At 42.1% G+C, this 18,123-nt stretch overlaps 2 protein-coding genes across 2 annotated transcripts in view; one reads left to right on the plus strand and one right to left on the minus strand.

Annotated features, from left to right (window-relative positions):
• The window catches only part of LOC306968995 (C-reactive protein-like), a 289,059-nt gene that overhangs the window by 101,392 nt on the left and 169,544 nt on the right, over positions 1-18,123 (plus strand). The window lies entirely within an intron of this gene.
• LOC306969038 (uncharacterized protein) overlaps positions 1-18,123 on the minus strand; it is a 47,810-nt gene that overhangs the window by 10,147 nt on the left and 19,540 nt on the right. The window contains exons 13-35 of the mRNA XM_079564649.1: positions 17,813-17,908; positions 17,621-17,739; positions 15,727-15,879; positions 13,956-14,129; positions 12,696-12,869; positions 11,393-11,507; positions 11,070-11,257; positions 9,469-9,590; positions 9,314-9,383; positions 9,082-9,242; positions 8,891-8,999; positions 7,299-7,430; positions 7,010-7,216; positions 5,738-5,875; positions 5,411-5,534; positions 5,100-5,271; positions 4,772-4,984; positions 3,678-3,822; positions 2,499-2,705; positions 2,324-2,428; positions 2,086-2,238; positions 1,643-1,891; positions 12-224 (exon numbers count right to left, since the gene is read on the minus strand). Coding sequence (XP_079420775.1) covers positions 12-224; positions 1,643-1,891; positions 2,086-2,238; positions 2,324-2,428; positions 2,499-2,705; positions 3,678-3,822; positions 4,772-4,984; positions 5,100-5,271; positions 5,411-5,534; positions 5,738-5,875; positions 7,010-7,216; positions 7,299-7,430; positions 8,891-8,999; positions 9,082-9,242; positions 9,314-9,383; positions 9,469-9,590; positions 11,070-11,257; positions 11,393-11,507; positions 12,696-12,869; positions 13,956-14,129; positions 15,727-15,879; positions 17,621-17,739; positions 17,813-17,908 — 3,539 coding nt within the window. The remainder of the gene's footprint in view (positions 1-11; positions 225-1,642; positions 1,892-2,085; positions 2,239-2,323; positions 2,429-2,498; positions 2,706-3,677; positions 3,823-4,771; positions 4,985-5,099; positions 5,272-5,410; positions 5,535-5,737; positions 5,876-7,009; positions 7,217-7,298; positions 7,431-8,890; positions 9,000-9,081; positions 9,243-9,313; positions 9,384-9,468; positions 9,591-11,069; positions 11,258-11,392; positions 11,508-12,695; positions 12,870-13,955; positions 14,130-15,726; positions 15,880-17,620; positions 17,740-17,812; positions 17,909-18,123) is intronic.

Below are 18,123 nucleotides of genomic sequence, written 5' to 3' on the forward strand. Positions count from 1 at the left end.
CTGCTCCTTACATTTCTGCCCACGTCGTCTTTGGAGCTGAGCAGTTGGTCCATCTCGGCTCGCATGCTCCTCAGGGTTCTGTCGGACTCCTCTAGCGCCCCCTGTGCCTCCTCCAGGGTCCTGCTCAGGGCCAGGATCCGGGTCTCTCTGTCTCTGACGTCGGCCTCCGCTCGGTCCCTCTCCTCCGCGACCCTGCAGGAGGCGGACCGCTCCTCCGACAGCAGCTGCGGCGCAGACACGAAACAAAGAAGAGAAGAAGAAAATAAGGTGGTTTACTGGAGGTTGCAGGAAATATCACAACAGCAGGGAAGTCAAAGCAATGGTTTTCATTCTTGGAGGTATAGGTGTCTCCCAGTCACGTGACTAGAAATGCAAGCGCGCGACATTTTGAAGGGAAACAAAAACGAACAACAGAAAACGATCGTGATTCCACATAATTATGCAGTGTTTTTTCACCTACATCTGCTACAACTCACTTACAAGGAAATGCGGCACTTTATATATGATTTAGATATCCAAACAAACTGTCACTGTTGGATATTACAGACCCAGACACGCTTCCGGCCGACTTATTTACTGACGTGAAGTTCTCGGTCAACATACCTTCACTCGAGTTTGGCGATATTTACATAGTACATAGTTTCTTGATAGACTTTCCATCTTCATACACAGGAAAATCATTAAAAGCATATAAAAGCCTTTCTGCATACAGATATTTTGAGTCATGATGGGTATCGATTGGTAAGTTACTTGACACTTCGCTAAACCAGCAGGCTAATAATACTTTAAAACACACTGAATTGGACACCCAGCTTGTTGTATTGATAGCTATCTTTCACAGATTAACGAACAGTAAATCTCACATTGACAGTAAATCCTTCTATGCTACAGCAGTTTTCAACAGGCTAATAATTTGATGAGATATCCGATTGAAAACTACAATGGGACATGAGAAATTCTGACACCACTAATTTGCATCCAACTGCGCAACAAGTTTCAGGCATTTCAGCGGTTTTGAAATGTAGATTTTAAATGAAACGTTGGTGTGAGTGTGTCTGGAGTTCATTAGCATGTATCCCGTCAAGATGGAGTAACTTGGTTGGCGTGACGTCATGTGGAAGGCACCTATAGTCACGAAGAACTGTGGTTGTGAGCAGACAGTGGGTTGAGAAAGACGAGCCAGTTTACACTCATGTTAGGGAACGTCAGCAAATTACTATACTAGAACTGTCGACACAAGTAAATAACATACAGCTTTTCAGTTAAATGGTCAAATAAAAATTAAAATAAACTTCAGGAGAATGTTGAATATCTGAACATATGCTTCACCTCAATTAATTCGACTTGGTGCTGTATATGGTAAGTCTCTGCACTACAATCCAAATGACTGGCACAAAGTTTAATGTCCTCCCTGTCCCCACAAATGAACTGAGATGAAATAATTCTCTCATATTTAAAAACTAGTTGCATTTGTGGTTCATGGAAGCGCACTTGTCATCAGAAGTAAGCAAAACAACATGGGGGTTTTCAGATCCCATCCCTAACATTAAAAGTCTCACTCAAACGTAAGCTACCCTGCATTAGCAACATCATATTCTAGATTATGAAACCAATGCATCTCCCCTCTGCCCTGGACCCTCACCTGGTCAAACCTCCGCTGCTTCTTGTCCAGGTTGGTGGCGAGCTGCCTCTGCGTCTCCAGCTCCACCAGTAGATCCTCGAACTCCTGCTGCAGCCGGACCCTGCTCCGCTCCACTTTGTCCAGCGTCGAGGCCTTCTCCTCGGCCTCAGCGTTAGCCGCCTCCAGGTCTCTGTGCAGACGCTTCTTCTGCTCCTCCAGAAGCTCCACCGCGCCACACGCCTCGTCCAGACGCCGCTTCAGCTCTGACAACTGCAGACGACAAATACAAAAGGCTCATGTTACAGCAGCAGCTTTTTAAAACATTGCTCTAACTGCAGACAAAGTGATATGCCATATTTTTCACATTGCACAAGCCTCTCTGTTCCATCTTCAAATCAAGTATAGGGCCTTTGAACTAGACTAGACCCTAGATGTTCAGTTTTTGTTCAGTCCATGCTTCAGACCTGATTGTTGAGGCCGCTCAGTTGCCTCTCTGAGTTTCGTTTGGCTTCGGTCTCCTCCTCCAGTTGCTCGATCAGGCTGCTTCTCTCGTCCTCCACCTGCCGGAGCCGGGCCACGACGTTCAGCTTCTGCCTGCTCTCCTCCGCCAGCAGCTCCTGAGAGAAACCATTATGATCTAAGGGCTCTAGAGAAAAGTGCTCTCACTCCTACATAAAAAACAACTCTCTTCTGGGATTGTACCTGTGCGTCCTGGAGCTGGGAGCCGAGGCTGGATATGTCTTTGCTCAGTTTGATGTTTTTGTTCTCAGCTTCGTTCAGTAAAGCACTCACTGTCTCCAGCTCCATCTGAAAGGCAACAAATCTGGGGTTAGCGACACGTACTGTATCAGTGAAGAGTCAGCGCCTCCAAACTCACGTTCATCTTGTTGACTCTGTCTCCAAGCTCGTTCCTTTGCCGCTCGCTCTCGCTGAACCTCGTCTGCAGCTCGTTCAGTTGACCTTCGGCCTTCTTCTTCCTGTGCTCCACTTCCTGTTTGGCGCTGGACAGGGACTGCAGGTCGCCTCTCATGTCAGAAACCTCCTTCTCTAAAGCCTGCTTGGTCTTCTCCAGCCCCGAGCGGACCTGGATCAGAATGGAGGTTTAGGTTTTGGTTCAGTCGTTGGTTTAGTCGTTGGTTCAGTCGTTGGTTCAGTCGAAGGTCCAGTCGTTGGTTCAGTGGTTGGTTCAGTGGTTGGTTCAGTGGTTGGTTCAGTGGTTGGTTCAGTCATTGGTTCAGTCGTTGGTTCAGTCGTTGGTTCAGTCTTTGGTTCAGTCATTGGTTCAGTCGTTGGTTCAGTCGTTGGTTCAGTCTTTGGTTCAGTCATTGGTTCAGTCGTTGGTTCAGTCATTGGTTCAGTCGTTGGTTCAGTCTTTGGTTCAGTCATTGGTTCAGTCGTTGGTTCAGTCATTGGTTCAGTCATTGGTTCAGTCATTGGTTCAGTCATTGGTTCAGTCGAAGGTCCAGTCGTTGGTTCAGTGGTTGGTTCAGTCGTTGGTTCAGTGGTTGGTTCAGTGGTTGGTTCAGTGGTTGGTTCAGTGGTTGGTTCAGTGGTTGGTTCAGTGGTTGGTTCAGTGGTTGGTTCAGTGGTTGGTTCAGTGGTTGGTTCAGTCTTTGGTTCAGTCGTTGGTTCAGTCGATGGTTCAGTCGTTGGTTCAGTCGTTGGTTCAGTCATTGGTTCAGTCGAAGGTTCAGTCGTTGGTTCAGTCATTGGTTCAGTCTTTGGTTCAGTCTTTGGTTCAGTCTTTGGTCCAGTCTTTGGTCCAGTCGTTGGTTCAGTCGTTGGTTCAGTCGTTGGTTCAGTCGTTGGTTCAGTCGTTGGTTCAGTGGTTGGTTCAGTGGTTGGTTCAGTGGTTGGTTCAGTGGTTGGTTCAGTCTTTGGTTCAGTCTTTGGTTCAGTGGTTGGTTCAGTGGTTGGTTCAGTGGTTGGTTCGGTCATTGGTTCGGTCGAAGGTCCAGTCGTTGGTTCAATTGTTGGTCCAGTCGTTGGTTCAGTCGTTGGTTCAGTGGTTAGTTCGGTCATTGGTTCAGTCGATGGTCCAAACATTGGTTCATACCCTCTTGGCCTGTTCCAGTTGCTCGTTCAGCTCCTCCAGGCTCTGATTGTGTTTCTGTCTCAGCTCCTGGACCTGCGCCTCGTGACTTCGCGCCTCGTCCTCTATCGCCCTCTTCAGCATCTGCACCTCCTGCTCACGCTTCGCCCTGTCCACACATTCACACTTTTACTAAGTTTCATTGACAAAATCTAAAATACTGTATATGGGATGACAGGGGCAGGTGGTAGAGCAGTTTCTAAGGTTGGTGGTATTAAAGCCATATCCGGGTCATACTGCAATGACTCTGGCCCTCCCAACTCACTCACGACTTGGCCAAGACACTTCATCCAAGTTTTCTCCAGAGAAGCTACTTCTCTCAGTCGCCCCAGAGCAGATGTAAGTGGGGGAATTATTGTGTAAAATAGTGAACTCGGCTCTCCAGTATAGAACTATACCTTATTATACTGTAAAGTTGATTTTAAGAACATTTTTTACACACATGATCAGAGACTAAATTAAGTATTTTAAAAATGTCCTTTCCTTTCCTTTTTTTTTTTTCCTGGGGGGAACTAACCTTTACCCTGACACCTACAGATAATGTGTGCTTTGCCTTGAACCACGACTGGGACATTTGGCCCCTGGTCTTTTGACATGGAAGAGAATCGGCCTGCAACCAAGCCCACTTGCCTGGCACTGGTCTGAAAGCTTTCAGATGGTAATCTCAAAATATTTTTGACCCTATAGTACATATGTATTTGTCCTTTTGGCACCATTTGACACGATCTAGATCTAACTAGACTATCTGGACAAATCTTAAGATATAGAAACCTGATTTACTAAGCCAGGTGCTAAATTGCAAGTACTACTTAAAATTAGCACATGGCATTATATAGCATGATCACCTGATTTACCAAAACTGATGAATAAACAAAAATTACAGCGCTGTGGCCTTTTAGTGTTTAAACTAAAATTTCAAATTCACCTGCTTTTTCCACGCGCAAACCTTCAATTTTAGATGTGTACAAAAGCTTCTAAATCAGGCCCTTCTTCACAGTCAGACATTAATCGCCTGAATTTGACTCATTCATGTTTTTGCTGCACATCGTTTATCAGACCGTAGGTCCTGTTGCGCCGCTGTAGTGTCCAGGCTGTCCTCCAGCTCTGTCCTCAGGTGGTGCAGCTCGGTCTCCAGGTCCCGTCGTGCGGCTTCAGTCTTGTTTCTGTGGGACCTCTCTGTCTCCAGATCCTCCTGAAGCTCAGACAGCAGACCCTCCAGCTCTCGCACCCGCTTCACCAGCCCGGCACGCTGGCTGCTCTCCTCCTCCAGACTGTGGGCAGAGGAACACAGGTCAGGTCTACTCAGAACATTTATATTGAGTTTAGCAGATGACAATGACAAGACGAGATAAAAGTCAAAGTATTCCACTGTGTAATGTTATCTACCGTGTGTGAGTGGCCTGCAGCTCCTCCTCTCTGGCTTTTAGCTGAGCTCTGAGCTCCTCCAGTTGGCGCTGGAGCTCACTGTGCTGCTCCTGAAGCTCACCCAGCTCCACCTCCACCTTCCTCTTCGCCTTCTCCACATCTCCACGGCTCTTCTCCTCTTTCTTCAGCCGCACTGACAACCAGAGAGCAAGAGGATAAATATAAACACATTAAGGTAGACTTTATAGTACTAGTCCACCTATTGGTACAGGTAAACACGACAACGCTTAACATCTTCTGAATAGGTTTAAATGTGTGGTGTGTTCACTGACCCTCCAGCTCGGAGATCATGGACTCGTGTTTAGCCTTGAGCTTCGTCAAGTTCTTAGATTTTTCCTCTTCTTCTGCCAGATTTGAAGTCATGTCGGCGAGTCGCTCCTCAATCAGCTTCTTCTCCTGGAAAACGGTCCATTGCAAAGTTTACTTCATTATTGCATTTTGTCAATTGTTTTTTTTTTAGTTCATGTAGCAAAAAGGTCATTTTGTTCAATTATCTATTTTCAAACTGTCAAAACAAATACATATTGAGAAAAACTGTGACGCTAATTAATTGACAGTTACAGAAAATAGTTTACATGATTAATGATTATCCGACTGACCTTCTGCAGTTTGTTGTTGTGGTCATCCATCATCAGAAACTCCTCCTCCATTTTCTTCACTTTCGTGTCCATAGCGTTTTTGTCCAACTGCAGCTTTTGAAAGGCGTCCTCCTGCTCCGCGATGTGGGCCTCCGCGTGCTATGACCACACAGAGAAAAAGCATTGTTTAGTATCCTGGAAGCAATAACCTCAGCATCCTTCTACCTGCACATTCAAACCATCTAAACCTGGACACTTCTGACAGCCAGATGTTTCCATCTGGAGTTGTCTAAAATGCTGTAATCACCCCTAATCCATATCCCTCATGAACAAAAAGAAATGATCTAACTTTCTCTTCTCTGTGATTTTTGCCTGACACCCAGAAAAGATAGCTTGCTTTGAGAATCATAAAGTTTCACTCTTTTCAGACATTTACTGGCATTTACTGCACACAAATAAAGATGAGTCACAATGGAGTCCTCATGAATGTTTTGTTTCATTCTTGTATAAGAAAATCAAGCAGATTGTCCAATACAAACAAACAAACAAACAAACAAACAAACAAACAAACAAACAAACAAACAAACAAACAAACAAACAAAAAAACAGCCCTTGAAGCTATCCATGAGCATGTAGCAAGAAGTTAACGTTGGATTTATAGTTAGCATTCTCCTTTGTGGACTGGTGAATCTTTTCTTTCACTTTAATTCTTGTTCGTCTTTCAGTTTTCAGGATAAAGGACTTGATTTGAGATGACATAACGGTGTTTAATCTCTTAACCCTCGCCTGCACCAAGCACTTTTTCTCCAATTTGTCATTACCCAAATCTAAAAGCTTCTTGAAAAAGCGTAAAAAAAAGTAGACAATAATGAGGATCTACATCCACACAGGAATGAGGGCCACATTAAATCATCTCGAGGGCCGCATGTGGCCCGTGGGCCTTGTGTTTGACACATGTGTTTTATTAGTTTAAGCTCTAGTCTTAGCAAACAGTTCCATGGATTAGGTAAATTTTTTTGTTGAAGACATATGACCTCTCATCCAAGTGGTTTTGTGAATTGAAAAAAGTTTCTCACATGAAAGAAGATTAAGAAAAAGTCTAGATAGGTACTTTTACAACCATACTTTTACTGAAGCAATACTCATGTTTTGAAGAAGAGGCAATATGTATGTGTATTTCTGCTCCCCTCTGTCATTGGTGAATGTGCAAACCCACAACAACACTGCTATAACTCGAATTCATTGACAATTAAAACGTTTCACAATTTTATCAACCCTGAACTCGGCCTATACCTGCAGCTGCTGCTCTAGCTCCCTCTTGTGTTCGTGCAGAGCGGTGGCCCTCTCCTCCTCCTCCTCCAGCCGGACCTCCATATCGCGCAGCACCTCCTCCAGCTCCTGGTGCTTGGTCTCCAGCCTCAGTCTTATCTCCTCGGCCTCAGCGTAAAGCTCGGCCTCCGTCTGCAGCCGCGCCTCCAGGGCCGCGCGCTCCTCCAGTAACTGCAGATATAAACAGTTTTAACTCACTTTCATCTTGTTCTTTTGTGTTCGAGTCGCCTTATTCTGGACGTGAACCACCAACCTGGGTTTGTTTCTGTGTGACGTCTTTCAGCTCCGCCTCAGTTTTAGCCGCGACCTCTCGAGCCGCCTTCAGCTCCTCATCCTTCTGCCCCATTTCCTCTTCCTGCCGAGTCACCTGCAGCAGCGGCTTCACCTGCAACACAACAACACATTATAATAAAAATACTTAGAAAGAGAAACAAACTAATGTGGGGTTTAGAATATTCCACAGCTCCAATCTGCATAACTATTTCCTTTACTTGTGTAAACTCTTTGTCTTCCAGGCTTGTTTGATCAGAGTTAAAGTTCTCAAAAAAGGTGTTATTTTATTGAACTGGGCTGATTTTTCTCCTCTTCTTTCTCTCTCATCCATGAAACCCAGTTCATCCCAATCCAGACAAACACTTTCTTTTTTTGAGGAGAACCGGAATACGTGTATTAAAAACAGAGTAACTTTCCTTTAATTAAAAAAAATACACTGGAGTATCTAACAATCCAACGATGCACATGCACTCCCGGTGTGCATTTGCAAAGTAGGACTGGATGATATGGCAAAAACATTAATCACGATTCGATTTTATTTTTTCATAATAAAATACATGCAGCTGATACATGAACTTTCCTCCAGCGACATTTAATGCACAAAAATCTTCCATTGTCTCGTCCAAACTGCAAAACTAGCTTCTGTAAATTAAACCTGATGATTATAAAGACCCATGACAATTACTGAAATTGACCAGAGATTGCGCTTTTGATTAAATTTCAATTAAATGCCCTGCCCTACTTTTTAGCTTTTCTCATCAGTGCCAAAAAGTTGGAATTAAGTTGAAGTGGGACAGATTTTAAGATATGAGTGAAATAATGATTCTTCTCTATGTATTATTCTGTAGAAACTTTATGAACTTTTGTAAGTACAACCTGTCCAGTGAGTGCGGGTGGAAATTTGCATTTTTTGCTATAACCTGGTACATCTCCTCTTTTTTTAGACGAACGCCTGTTGTACATTGTTCCTGATCACATACATACATTAAAAAGTGTATGTTTTTAATCATATGCCTCAAGTATCCATAAATATATATTGCAAATCAACATATTTGAAGTATTCAGAATACAATACTCTGAGTGGAGTATGAACATTTTAACCTCTTAACCCCCCACCTAAACCGAGCACATTTAGGCTTTACCCAAATCTGAAAGCTTCTTGAAAAAAGCATCAAAATAGAAACATAATACGAGACGAAAATGAGGATGGAAGCGCAGTGAAAAAAATCACAAAAGCAACAAAAAAAATCACAAAAAGCTATAAAAAATGACAAGAAAGCAATGGGAAAAAATGGGGAAAATGTGACAAAAATACAACCAAAAAGCTGCAAAAGAGAAAGAAAGTGATTTAAAAAAATGTATAAATCAGTTTTGTTGGTCTTAGCTTTCAAATGGGATGTTACACTGGCCTATAGCTCTCCAGTCAAGAAACTTTTAGATTTGGGTAAAGCCAAACTGGAGACAATGAGTTTGTTTCAGGTGGGGGTTTAGAGAATAAAGCCACATTTTCAGTATTCTGTAATGAAGAAGGAACTTAAAAAGTATTCTCTACGCTGATACTCTTTTGCGTACCTTTGTGAAGAGCCTCCACCACTGCCAGTTCCTCAGCTTCAAGTAGCAGGCGCAGTTTCTCTGGATCACCTTCATGGCGGTGAGCTGCTGCTGCCGCTTACTGAACGCCCTGAGGAAACACAAGACAACATTTAGCTACGTGGGAAATACATAACCAACATAACTCAACAAACAAACGCCTCGTGAATTACTTTCTGGCGAGGAACCCTCTGGCCTGGGCCTGAAATGCGATGATGACCACAGTGAGCTTGAGGTCGCGCTCCTCCTCCAGCTGAGCCAGGACCCCGGTTCTGAAGAACATCTTACTCTGACCGATGCGGTACAGGTTCTGGTCCAGGTCCAAGTGCTTCACCTGAAACAAACAGGTTTAATCAGCTCATAATCTTTCCATCCACCACCGATAATGTCAGTAATGTTCCTCACCATGATGCAGCAGGCCTGTTTTCCATCCATGAAGCCTTTAGGGATTGCACTGGCCGCCAGGATCTCATACCTGACACAGAGAGAGAAGCACCAACAATGATCTTCTGTTGAATATGTGCATGAAGTAGTTTTGTGTGTTACTTTACTCGACCCACCTCTGTCTGAACTCCTGGAAGACGATGCGGTTGGGAAAGCCCTGTCTGCAGATCCTGATCCCCTCCAGGACCCCGTTACACCGGAGCTGCTCCAACACCAGCTGAGCGTCCATTTTACCGGCCTGTGACACAACGGGACTCAAAATGAAAAAGAGTTTAAAAGAGGGGGTGTTATGGTTTCTGCAGGTATTTGGTAGTAATCTAAGCTAACCTCTTTTTCTCCAGTTTGGCTTTATCCAAAATCTAAAAGCTTCTTGAAGGAAGTGTAAATATAGCGAGAAAAATGAGACGAGAGCGAGGATGAAACCGCAACAAAAGCACAAAAAAGATGATAGAGTGACAAAAATGTGATGAAAAACATCGCAAAAGAGTAACAGAAAAGCAACAAAAGAGTAACAGAGAAGTGATGAAAAGGTGACAAAAATGTGACAAAAACGCAACAAAAGAGCAGCAAAAAAAGTGATGACAAACGTGACGAAAAAGATCTGCTTCGATTAGTTTCTTCTATAGGCCAGTGTAACGCCTTATTTGAAAGCTAAGACCTAAAAACTCATCTAAATGGTGCGTTTTCCTTGCATTGTTGCCGTGTTGTAGTAACTTTTTTTAACGTTTCTTTTCATTGCTTTTTGTTGCATTTTTGTCATGTTTTTGTTGTGTTTTAATCTTTGTTTTCATTGTTTTGATGCTTTCTTCAAGAAGCTCTTGGATTTGGGTAAAGCCAAACTGGAGAAAATGTGCTTGGTTCAAGTGGGGATTAATAGGTTAAAACACATCTTTACACCTATCATTTTACAATTTGTTGGTTTGAAAAAGCCATATTGATCAATACCTTAAATACAACTCCCATTATGTTTTTTGATGAGAGAACAACAATGTAACATGGTAAAAAGCTCTAAAAAAGTCAATTTTGCACGATCCTCCCCTTGTTATTAAAGCAGTACTAAGATACTCTTTCCCCTAGAAGCCAAAAGCGCAACTGCAGGTGTTGTAGCAAGTTTCAATTTTTTAACTTATTAATTGTCTTGGAGAGCAAATACTACACTGACAGAAAAGACAAAGGGACAGAGGGATATTGTACATCCTATTACACAATGGAAATCATTTTTTTCACTCAAACTTGGCTGTAAATGCTGTTTATGTGGCTCTAGCCCGCAGTTAGCTTTGCCCGTTAGCCTGTTAGCTTCTTCTTCGTGATTCCATTAGTGTGTATTGGTGGCTCCGGGCCGGTGGCAGTCAAGTTGCAATTGTGGTTTTCTGGCCAGAGACACCAGGGGGAGATGAAAGACCCTCCAATCATCCCATTAACACTTGCATTACCCCCAGAGGGACTACGGAAAGGATGTATTAAGGTAAACAAGTTACTTAGCAGAAAATACTATTGCTTCAGTTTCTATAATGTCAACTATGTGATTTTTCCCTGGACTAAATGCTGAGTGAGTCCCTATCCCTATGACATAAAAGCACACAGAGGAATCTGAATGAACCTACACTAGATACCTGACTTTTAAATTAGTGGAAATATCCTAAAATTGTACCCTCCCCAGGCCATATTGCATCAGGGTAAATGCGGCTGTGTTTTTGTATGTTTTGTGTCGCTGTACCCTCTTCTCGTGGTTGGGGATGATGCAGCGGACAAAGTTGGGCTGCGTGTTGTGGAGCGTGGTCATCAGTTTGCCCAGAGACTCCTTGTAGAGCTGCCCGACCGTGCGGAACATGCCCTTCTTGGATTTGGTCGGCGCCGAACTCTCCGACATCTTGGTTATCGTCTCCAGACCCACCACCCGGTCGGCTGTGAGGAATGAGGAGACAAAACATCTTCATCTGGTGGGCTTTACGGTCACAGAAACCAGCCAAGATCAGAGAACGTGACATATAAAGTAAAATCCATTAAACCTGACTCTCTTCCCCTTCTGAAACCCTTTACCGTCTTTCCACAAGTCCTGGATGAAGTTGCTGGACGAGTTGTTGAGTAAAGTCGTCACGTTGTCGTTCAGCGGATCCATGTTCTTCGTCAGCCAGCTGGCAGCGTTATAGTCCACCTGAGGGAATCAAAGACATCGGACAATAGCAGGTGACGAATGGAGGGATGAAGGGAGAAAAAAACATACATTAGATGCCTGTAATTTTGTCAAATGCAATGCTTTGAACAAGACAAGAACGGAAGAAAGAATTGTTTACAGTGGATATATCATGCACATGGGACTTAAAAACATTATTTTGGGTACCTGAGCAGTGATATTTTACATTTAATAATTTGTTATAATGCCTATGTAAGGACAGGTTAATACAGGCAGAAGCAAGACAAATCTTAATGTTAATTAATACTTCAATGCCACAAACACAGAACAAAAATCTGCGCATATTTCATTTCTTAAGATTTCCAAACATTTAATCAACCAGAGGAACGAGAATTTGGCAAAACTTTAGCAACTTTTGAGCAAAAAATGTCTAGTAAATTTCAGCAAAAATGGAAGCTGAATATGTTTTAGACCATAATTTTGGTCTTTTCGATGAGCATGGTAGTACAGCAGTTAGCGCTTGTGCTTCACAGCTAGAAGGTCCGGGTTCGATTACCACCAGGAACGGGGCCTTTTTGTGTGGAGTTAGCTAGGTTTCCTCCGGGTACTCCGGCTTCCCCTACCACTAAAAACATGTACAATAGCCAGGATGTATGAGAGTGTGTTTAAGAGTGCACACGGGGGACGACGGATGGAAAATAGCCTAAGGCTACAATCCGGTGTGGCTTGTTCATTAACTTGCACTGTCCCTACCAAACAAACCAATAAATAGAGTCAAATTGTAGAGTAATGTTTTTTAAATTTACATTTAATGCGAGTTTGAATCTATCCATCCATCTATTTTCTTCCACTTTTCCGTTTCCGGGTCATGGGGGCAGCTGTTGGAGCTGCCCAAATCACATTGCATCAGCCCCTTGTGACTCCTCCTGCAGGTGGTGTGTCCACAGAAGGACGGCCTCATGATTCTACCGGACCTGTTAGTCTCTCATAAGGGGCTTCTGAACTGCTCTTTGTCTGACCCGTCACCTAGGACCTGTTTGCCATGGAAGACCCTACAAGGGGCACGAAGCCCCCGACAACAGAGCTCCAGGATCATTAGGGCGCTCAAGGTGGCGGTTCAAGGAGGGGAGTTTGAATCTAATTTAATGGGTTTTTTTTCATGACATTTAAGGCCTTAATTTACACAAATACGTTTATCTGTTGCATCACCTTGCCAGCGTAGTGCAGGATGGTGAACATGAGCTTGTCCTTGTGCTGTTTCGGTTTGGAGAACTTGACGTGTCCCGTGTGAGTGTTCAGGATTTTCTCCACAAACGAGGTGTCGGTGGCTTTGGGGAACCAGCACTCCTCGTCCAAAAGGGCCAGGATACCGGGGGGGTTGTTCTGGAGACGAGGAAAACACAGAAAAACAATAAAATAAAATGAAACAGACAGTACACAAACATTACATTTAAACTGAAGAAAGAGACTGAGATAAACTATACAGGGAGCGACAAGTCAAAATTAATTCAATTTGAATTCAATTTTAATGCCTTAATACAATACTTTTAATGCCCAAAATGGATCAAATCTGAGCATTTATCATTTGCATCCATTCAAGAGAAGAAAAAAAAAAGGCATCATGGAAAATTTGGATATTTGAAAGCAAACTAGACACAACAGGGAACTGGTAAAGTGGACATATCAAACATATAGGGCTTCAAAACAGAAGAAAAACATTATTTTGCTGCCTCAGCATTGATATCTTATGATTTATGATTTAAAATTATGTTTCTGTAAAAATGAAATATTAACAATGAAATACAGACATTAGAGCTGGGGTGCCTCCTGCTGGCAGCTGTGGGAAAAACTAAAAAAACAACTTCCAGTTTCGATTTATGGCATGATTTGTAGCTGCAGGACAACGTTATAAACATACTTTGAGCAGAACGGTTCAGAACCGATATAATGTTGGATTATGGGCTTAAAAAAGGCGCAGGACAGTTTTGGGTTTAAACAATGACCAATCCAGGAAGAACAGAACGAAGAGCTGACGCCGTAGAAGAAGAAAACAGCTACACTTGAGGATTACTCAAAACGTGAATGCAGTGAAATATTACTCCAGTTCTAAAGCCATGGTTTAAAGCTAAAAAAATGTCGATGTTGCATGATGGTTAAGGTCAAAACTGGTTTAAAATAAATAAGATGTAGAAGGAATGTTATCTATAAAAGCCCATCTAGACACCAGTGCTGCAAATAAGCTTCTGCTATGAGCTCTAAAATCCTTCTGTTACACTTTTTCTATATTTTTGTATCTGTCCCGATCAAATAAACCAAATCAATCAATAAATAATGCACCGATGAAACCCTGTCACTAATACACATAGACTACAATATGTGCTGCTACTGTTGCTACTTCTGTGACTATCACTCCGACTGCCATAAGTGATCTCCTCCTCCTAACTAATAATGAGTGCACGTGTCACTCACGGGCCTCTCGATGAGCTCGATGCAGGGCTGCAGGTCCAGGCCGAAGTCGATGAAGTTCCACTCGATGCCCTCGCGCTTGTACTCCTCCTGCTCCAGGACGAACATGGTGTGGTTGAACAGCTGCTGCAGGCGCTCGTTTGTGTAGTTGATGCACAGCTGCTCGAACGAGTTGTCCTGAAAAATATAGATAAATAAATATAATACTGTTCGAGGACGAGGAGCAAAGGGCAGCGCTTAATTTTACAGTAAAAGGATGGAAACTGTACTTAAAAATGGAATAACTTGATAATTACTAATGAAACTGGGCACAAAGATGTCATTCTACTCCTTGTGAGGGTTAAATCTTTTATCCTAACTCTTACCCAGTTGAAACCTGGAAACAAAGTCAGTATTTTCTTGAGTATAATATGGAAATACATTATCTCTTACCATCATATCATTACCATCATTTCCGCTGTATTACAATGATATTTTTGTGCAGTTAAACTGAGAGTTATCAAATGAAATCTTGAACACAATCGGAAAACAACAATATACTTACAAAAACTTCAGAGTTATTGATGAAAAATAGTCATATCTTTTATCTCGTGTAATGCGTGTAATGTCATACAATTACAGAATACTCCTCAGCACTTTCCTGAATACAACAGAACAAAACTAAATTGCTATATATCCTATTGGGTCACGTTGTAAGCACTATCTATGCCGTACAGCCATAACTTTGGATCTCAGGAACAGCATGTTTTTGGTTTAATATGGGCCGGGCGATATGGACCAAAAGTCTTATCCCGATATATTTTGGTTGAATATCAATATACGATATATATCCCGATATTTTTTCCGCAAAGTGAGAGTTGGAAAATTAAATGTTAAGTCAAAGTCAAAGCCAGAAATACGAGTAGTTTTATGGAAAACTCTCTATAAAACATAAACATAAACACTGTATAACAAAGCTCCATAAGGTGCACATTTAAATAAAAAAATATCTTAAATAAAAATAGCCTATAAAATAAAACAGGTCAGCATTTATATATATATAAAGAGAGAACTAAATAAAGTGCTCAGTTTAAGATAAACTTGTTTAAAAATCAGCTTTAGATCACCTGTTTCTTTTTGCTAACTTAATAGCTTATCTGAATTTGAAATATCCCGATATACGCGATATGGTCTCATCCCATATCTCATTTAAAAATATATCGATATATTGCCCAGCCCTAATATCAGTATGACGTACAACAGAGCCAGTCTTGAACAGTCAGACACACAATGTATTGAGTTCTCTATGTTAAAGGAGCTATACCTGATTGTACAAATAAACAGGGTCACTCAAATTTCCAATTGCTATTTTCTGGTCCAAACTTTCTAATGCATTTACAACATCAAAAATCATCACAGGGACTGAGTTTAAAGCAGGTTTCACAACTTTCAGGGAGGAAAACTGTCACTTCACAGTAAAAAAAAGACTGTTTAAAAGGCTTTAAAACCAGTGTTTTTTGGAAAAATGTCTGCTTTTACCATATACTAAAGGACAAAACTAATTTTATTCCAATAACAGAAAATTTAAAAATCAAGGAGAGCTCCTTTAAGCACTTCTCCTGCATAAGACATCCAGACTCCTCCCTCCTTCTCACTGTTCACTCAGACACCATTGTTTTTTCTTCAATAAGGGGGAATTTAATGGTGCAAAACTAAAAAAAGTATATAAAGTTTGTACGGCAACTGTTTCCCACAAATGTAGAAGATGTTTTTATTGAGAGACGGCTTGTTTCACCTCGAAAATCTCAAAGCCGGCGATGTCGAGGATGCCCAGGAAAGACGAGGACTGTCTCTTGCTCTTATCCAGAGTCTTGTTCACTCGAGCCAGAATCCAGCGGAACAGGCGCTCGTACATGGCTTTGGCCAGAGCCTCCACGGCGAAGTCCGCCTGAAACACGTAACATCCCACTTAATACAAGGCAGACTTTAGTAAGGCCAGAAAAGTCCCAGAAGCTCCAGAGATTTCAAGGTATTACAAAGAAGTGTGTGTCCGGCACCTGGTGCACAGTGAAGAGAGGCAGTTTATATCAAAAGAACTATGGGAATAAGACTGTGTAATGGAGGCAATTTGAGAAAGGGCATGATCAGAGCAAGTCTTGTGAAGGTGTAAGTAGAAACCAAGGAATGCTTTTTACAATTTACAAAGCTTTTTAAAGCCCAGATATTATTTCAAATGCCACCGTATTGACTGGAGAGCTTACAGCCTATACACCAGTGTGATACCAAATTTGAAAGCCAAGACCTTCTAGTTTCTAAAAATATGTGTAAGATCTGTGTGAGTGAAACACAACTTATATTACATTTGCCGCTCTTAACCCTAATTATATCCTGATTATGGTTAACTAACCCTAACCCTCGCCCTCTGATCGGGAGGGGGCGGCAGATACAGGTTAAACATTTCATCAACTGGGAACTTTTGAGCAAAACATTTTGTATATTTTCAGCTAAAACTGCAGGCGAATGGTTATGAACAAAATACATTGTATTTTCCATGACCTTAGTGGAGCAATGTCACTATTTTGGAGAAAATTAGATGAGTGTAATGCTTTGTGCAGGTATCTGGTATTACTCTCAAACACATTTGTTTCCCTATGTCACATTTTGTTGGTTAAAAAATGCAATATTGATAGAACACCTGAAACAAAATAACCAGAACTTTCACTTCCTGATTTTGACACGATCTCCCCACAAGCCCGTCCCGCCCCCTCCTCTTCCTCCCCTTTGCTGCACAGCTGGTTCAATAAAGAGAAAAAAAAAAGGAAAAAAGGGGGCTGTAGTGAAGCTTTGGCAAGTGTTTTCACTTGACAATGAAAGGATTAAGCTTAGCAAGAGATCGAGAGGTGAGGAAAGGATTTCCTGGATACGTGGGCACTCAGCAGGAGCACTTTGAGAGCTGCCAATGTGCGAGTGGGTTGAAACACAGCTCCAGGTTTTGTTAGAGAACAACTTTGTAAAATGGCAAAAGCTCTTGTTGATTTTGCATTTGTTGTAATTATGTAACCAACTTAATTGTTTAGTAAGACAATAATTATTACTTTAAGTATATGAATAGGGGGTGGGAGACAATCAGCTTGTCTTCTTCCCACTCCTTTTCGAGCAAGAATGTGTTTTTTTTTCTCGCTTTTGTGCCTGTGTTGTGTAGCTCGAAATTTAATGTTCAATCAATCAGTCAAATTTTGAGTTTGAGCCCTATTTAAGTTTTAATGTCAGTTTGAAACCAATTGAATGCTTTCAATTACATTACTTCTGTTGCATTTTATTGCCCCTGTTTTAGCAAAATCTTCAATCTAATAGAGTTAACGATGTGCTGGTGAAATGTGTACTTGTCCAATGCACCTTAAAGGGACTATACAGAGTTTAAAAATGTTAAAATGAAGTATTTTCCTCCCTACATGTTCCAGCCATGTCCTAATGTGTAGAATGAGCCCAGACCTGTTCACCACAACTGCCTCTAAAATCATGAGCTTGTGCCGTCATGCACAAGCTCAATACAGAAGCTGCAGTTACACATATGACCTGAGATGGCAGTAGTGAGTATAAAATGGCAAACTTGCATCTAGCCCCTTTAAAGTCCTCAGCATACCATGAAATGTTAAAAAGGACTGTGAATAAAGTCATTGTCCAGTCACCTGCTGCTTGGTCTGGGCCTTCTGCACCACCTCTCGTCCCACTTTGATCCTGGGCGTGAGAATGGCGCGAGTGAAGTCAGTAACATTGATGCCCTGTAGGTGGCACACTTTCTGAGCAGCTGCGAACAGAGACACATCCACAATAATAAGCATTGAAATCCCTGTGGGCGTCGCTCTTTTGTGCAGGTTTACCGGTGTCGTCGGGCATCGTGGCCTGTTCGCTGTTTCTCTCTTTCTCAAACTTGACGTTTCCGAGTTGCAGGACCGTGGACACAACCTTCAGCATCCCTGCAAACACAGAACACAGAGAACCAATCACTGTCGGCTCAGGTTGGTGCAACAATAGAAACTACAAGGCTATTTTTGGACAAGAAATTGTTAAATGGATGTTTTTTTTGGCAGAACTCAATGTTTCTTTCTTGTTATTAGGTTCAAAGAAGTTTAGATTTAATGTTGAACAATAAAGCGAGGGGAAGATGAAATGATCTCCAGAAGGCATACGT

Source organism: Gobius niger, assembly GCF_951799975.1.
Source record: "Gobius niger genome assembly, chromosome: 10".
NCBI lineage: Eukaryota > Metazoa > Chordata > Actinopteri > Gobiiformes > Gobiidae > Gobius > Gobius niger.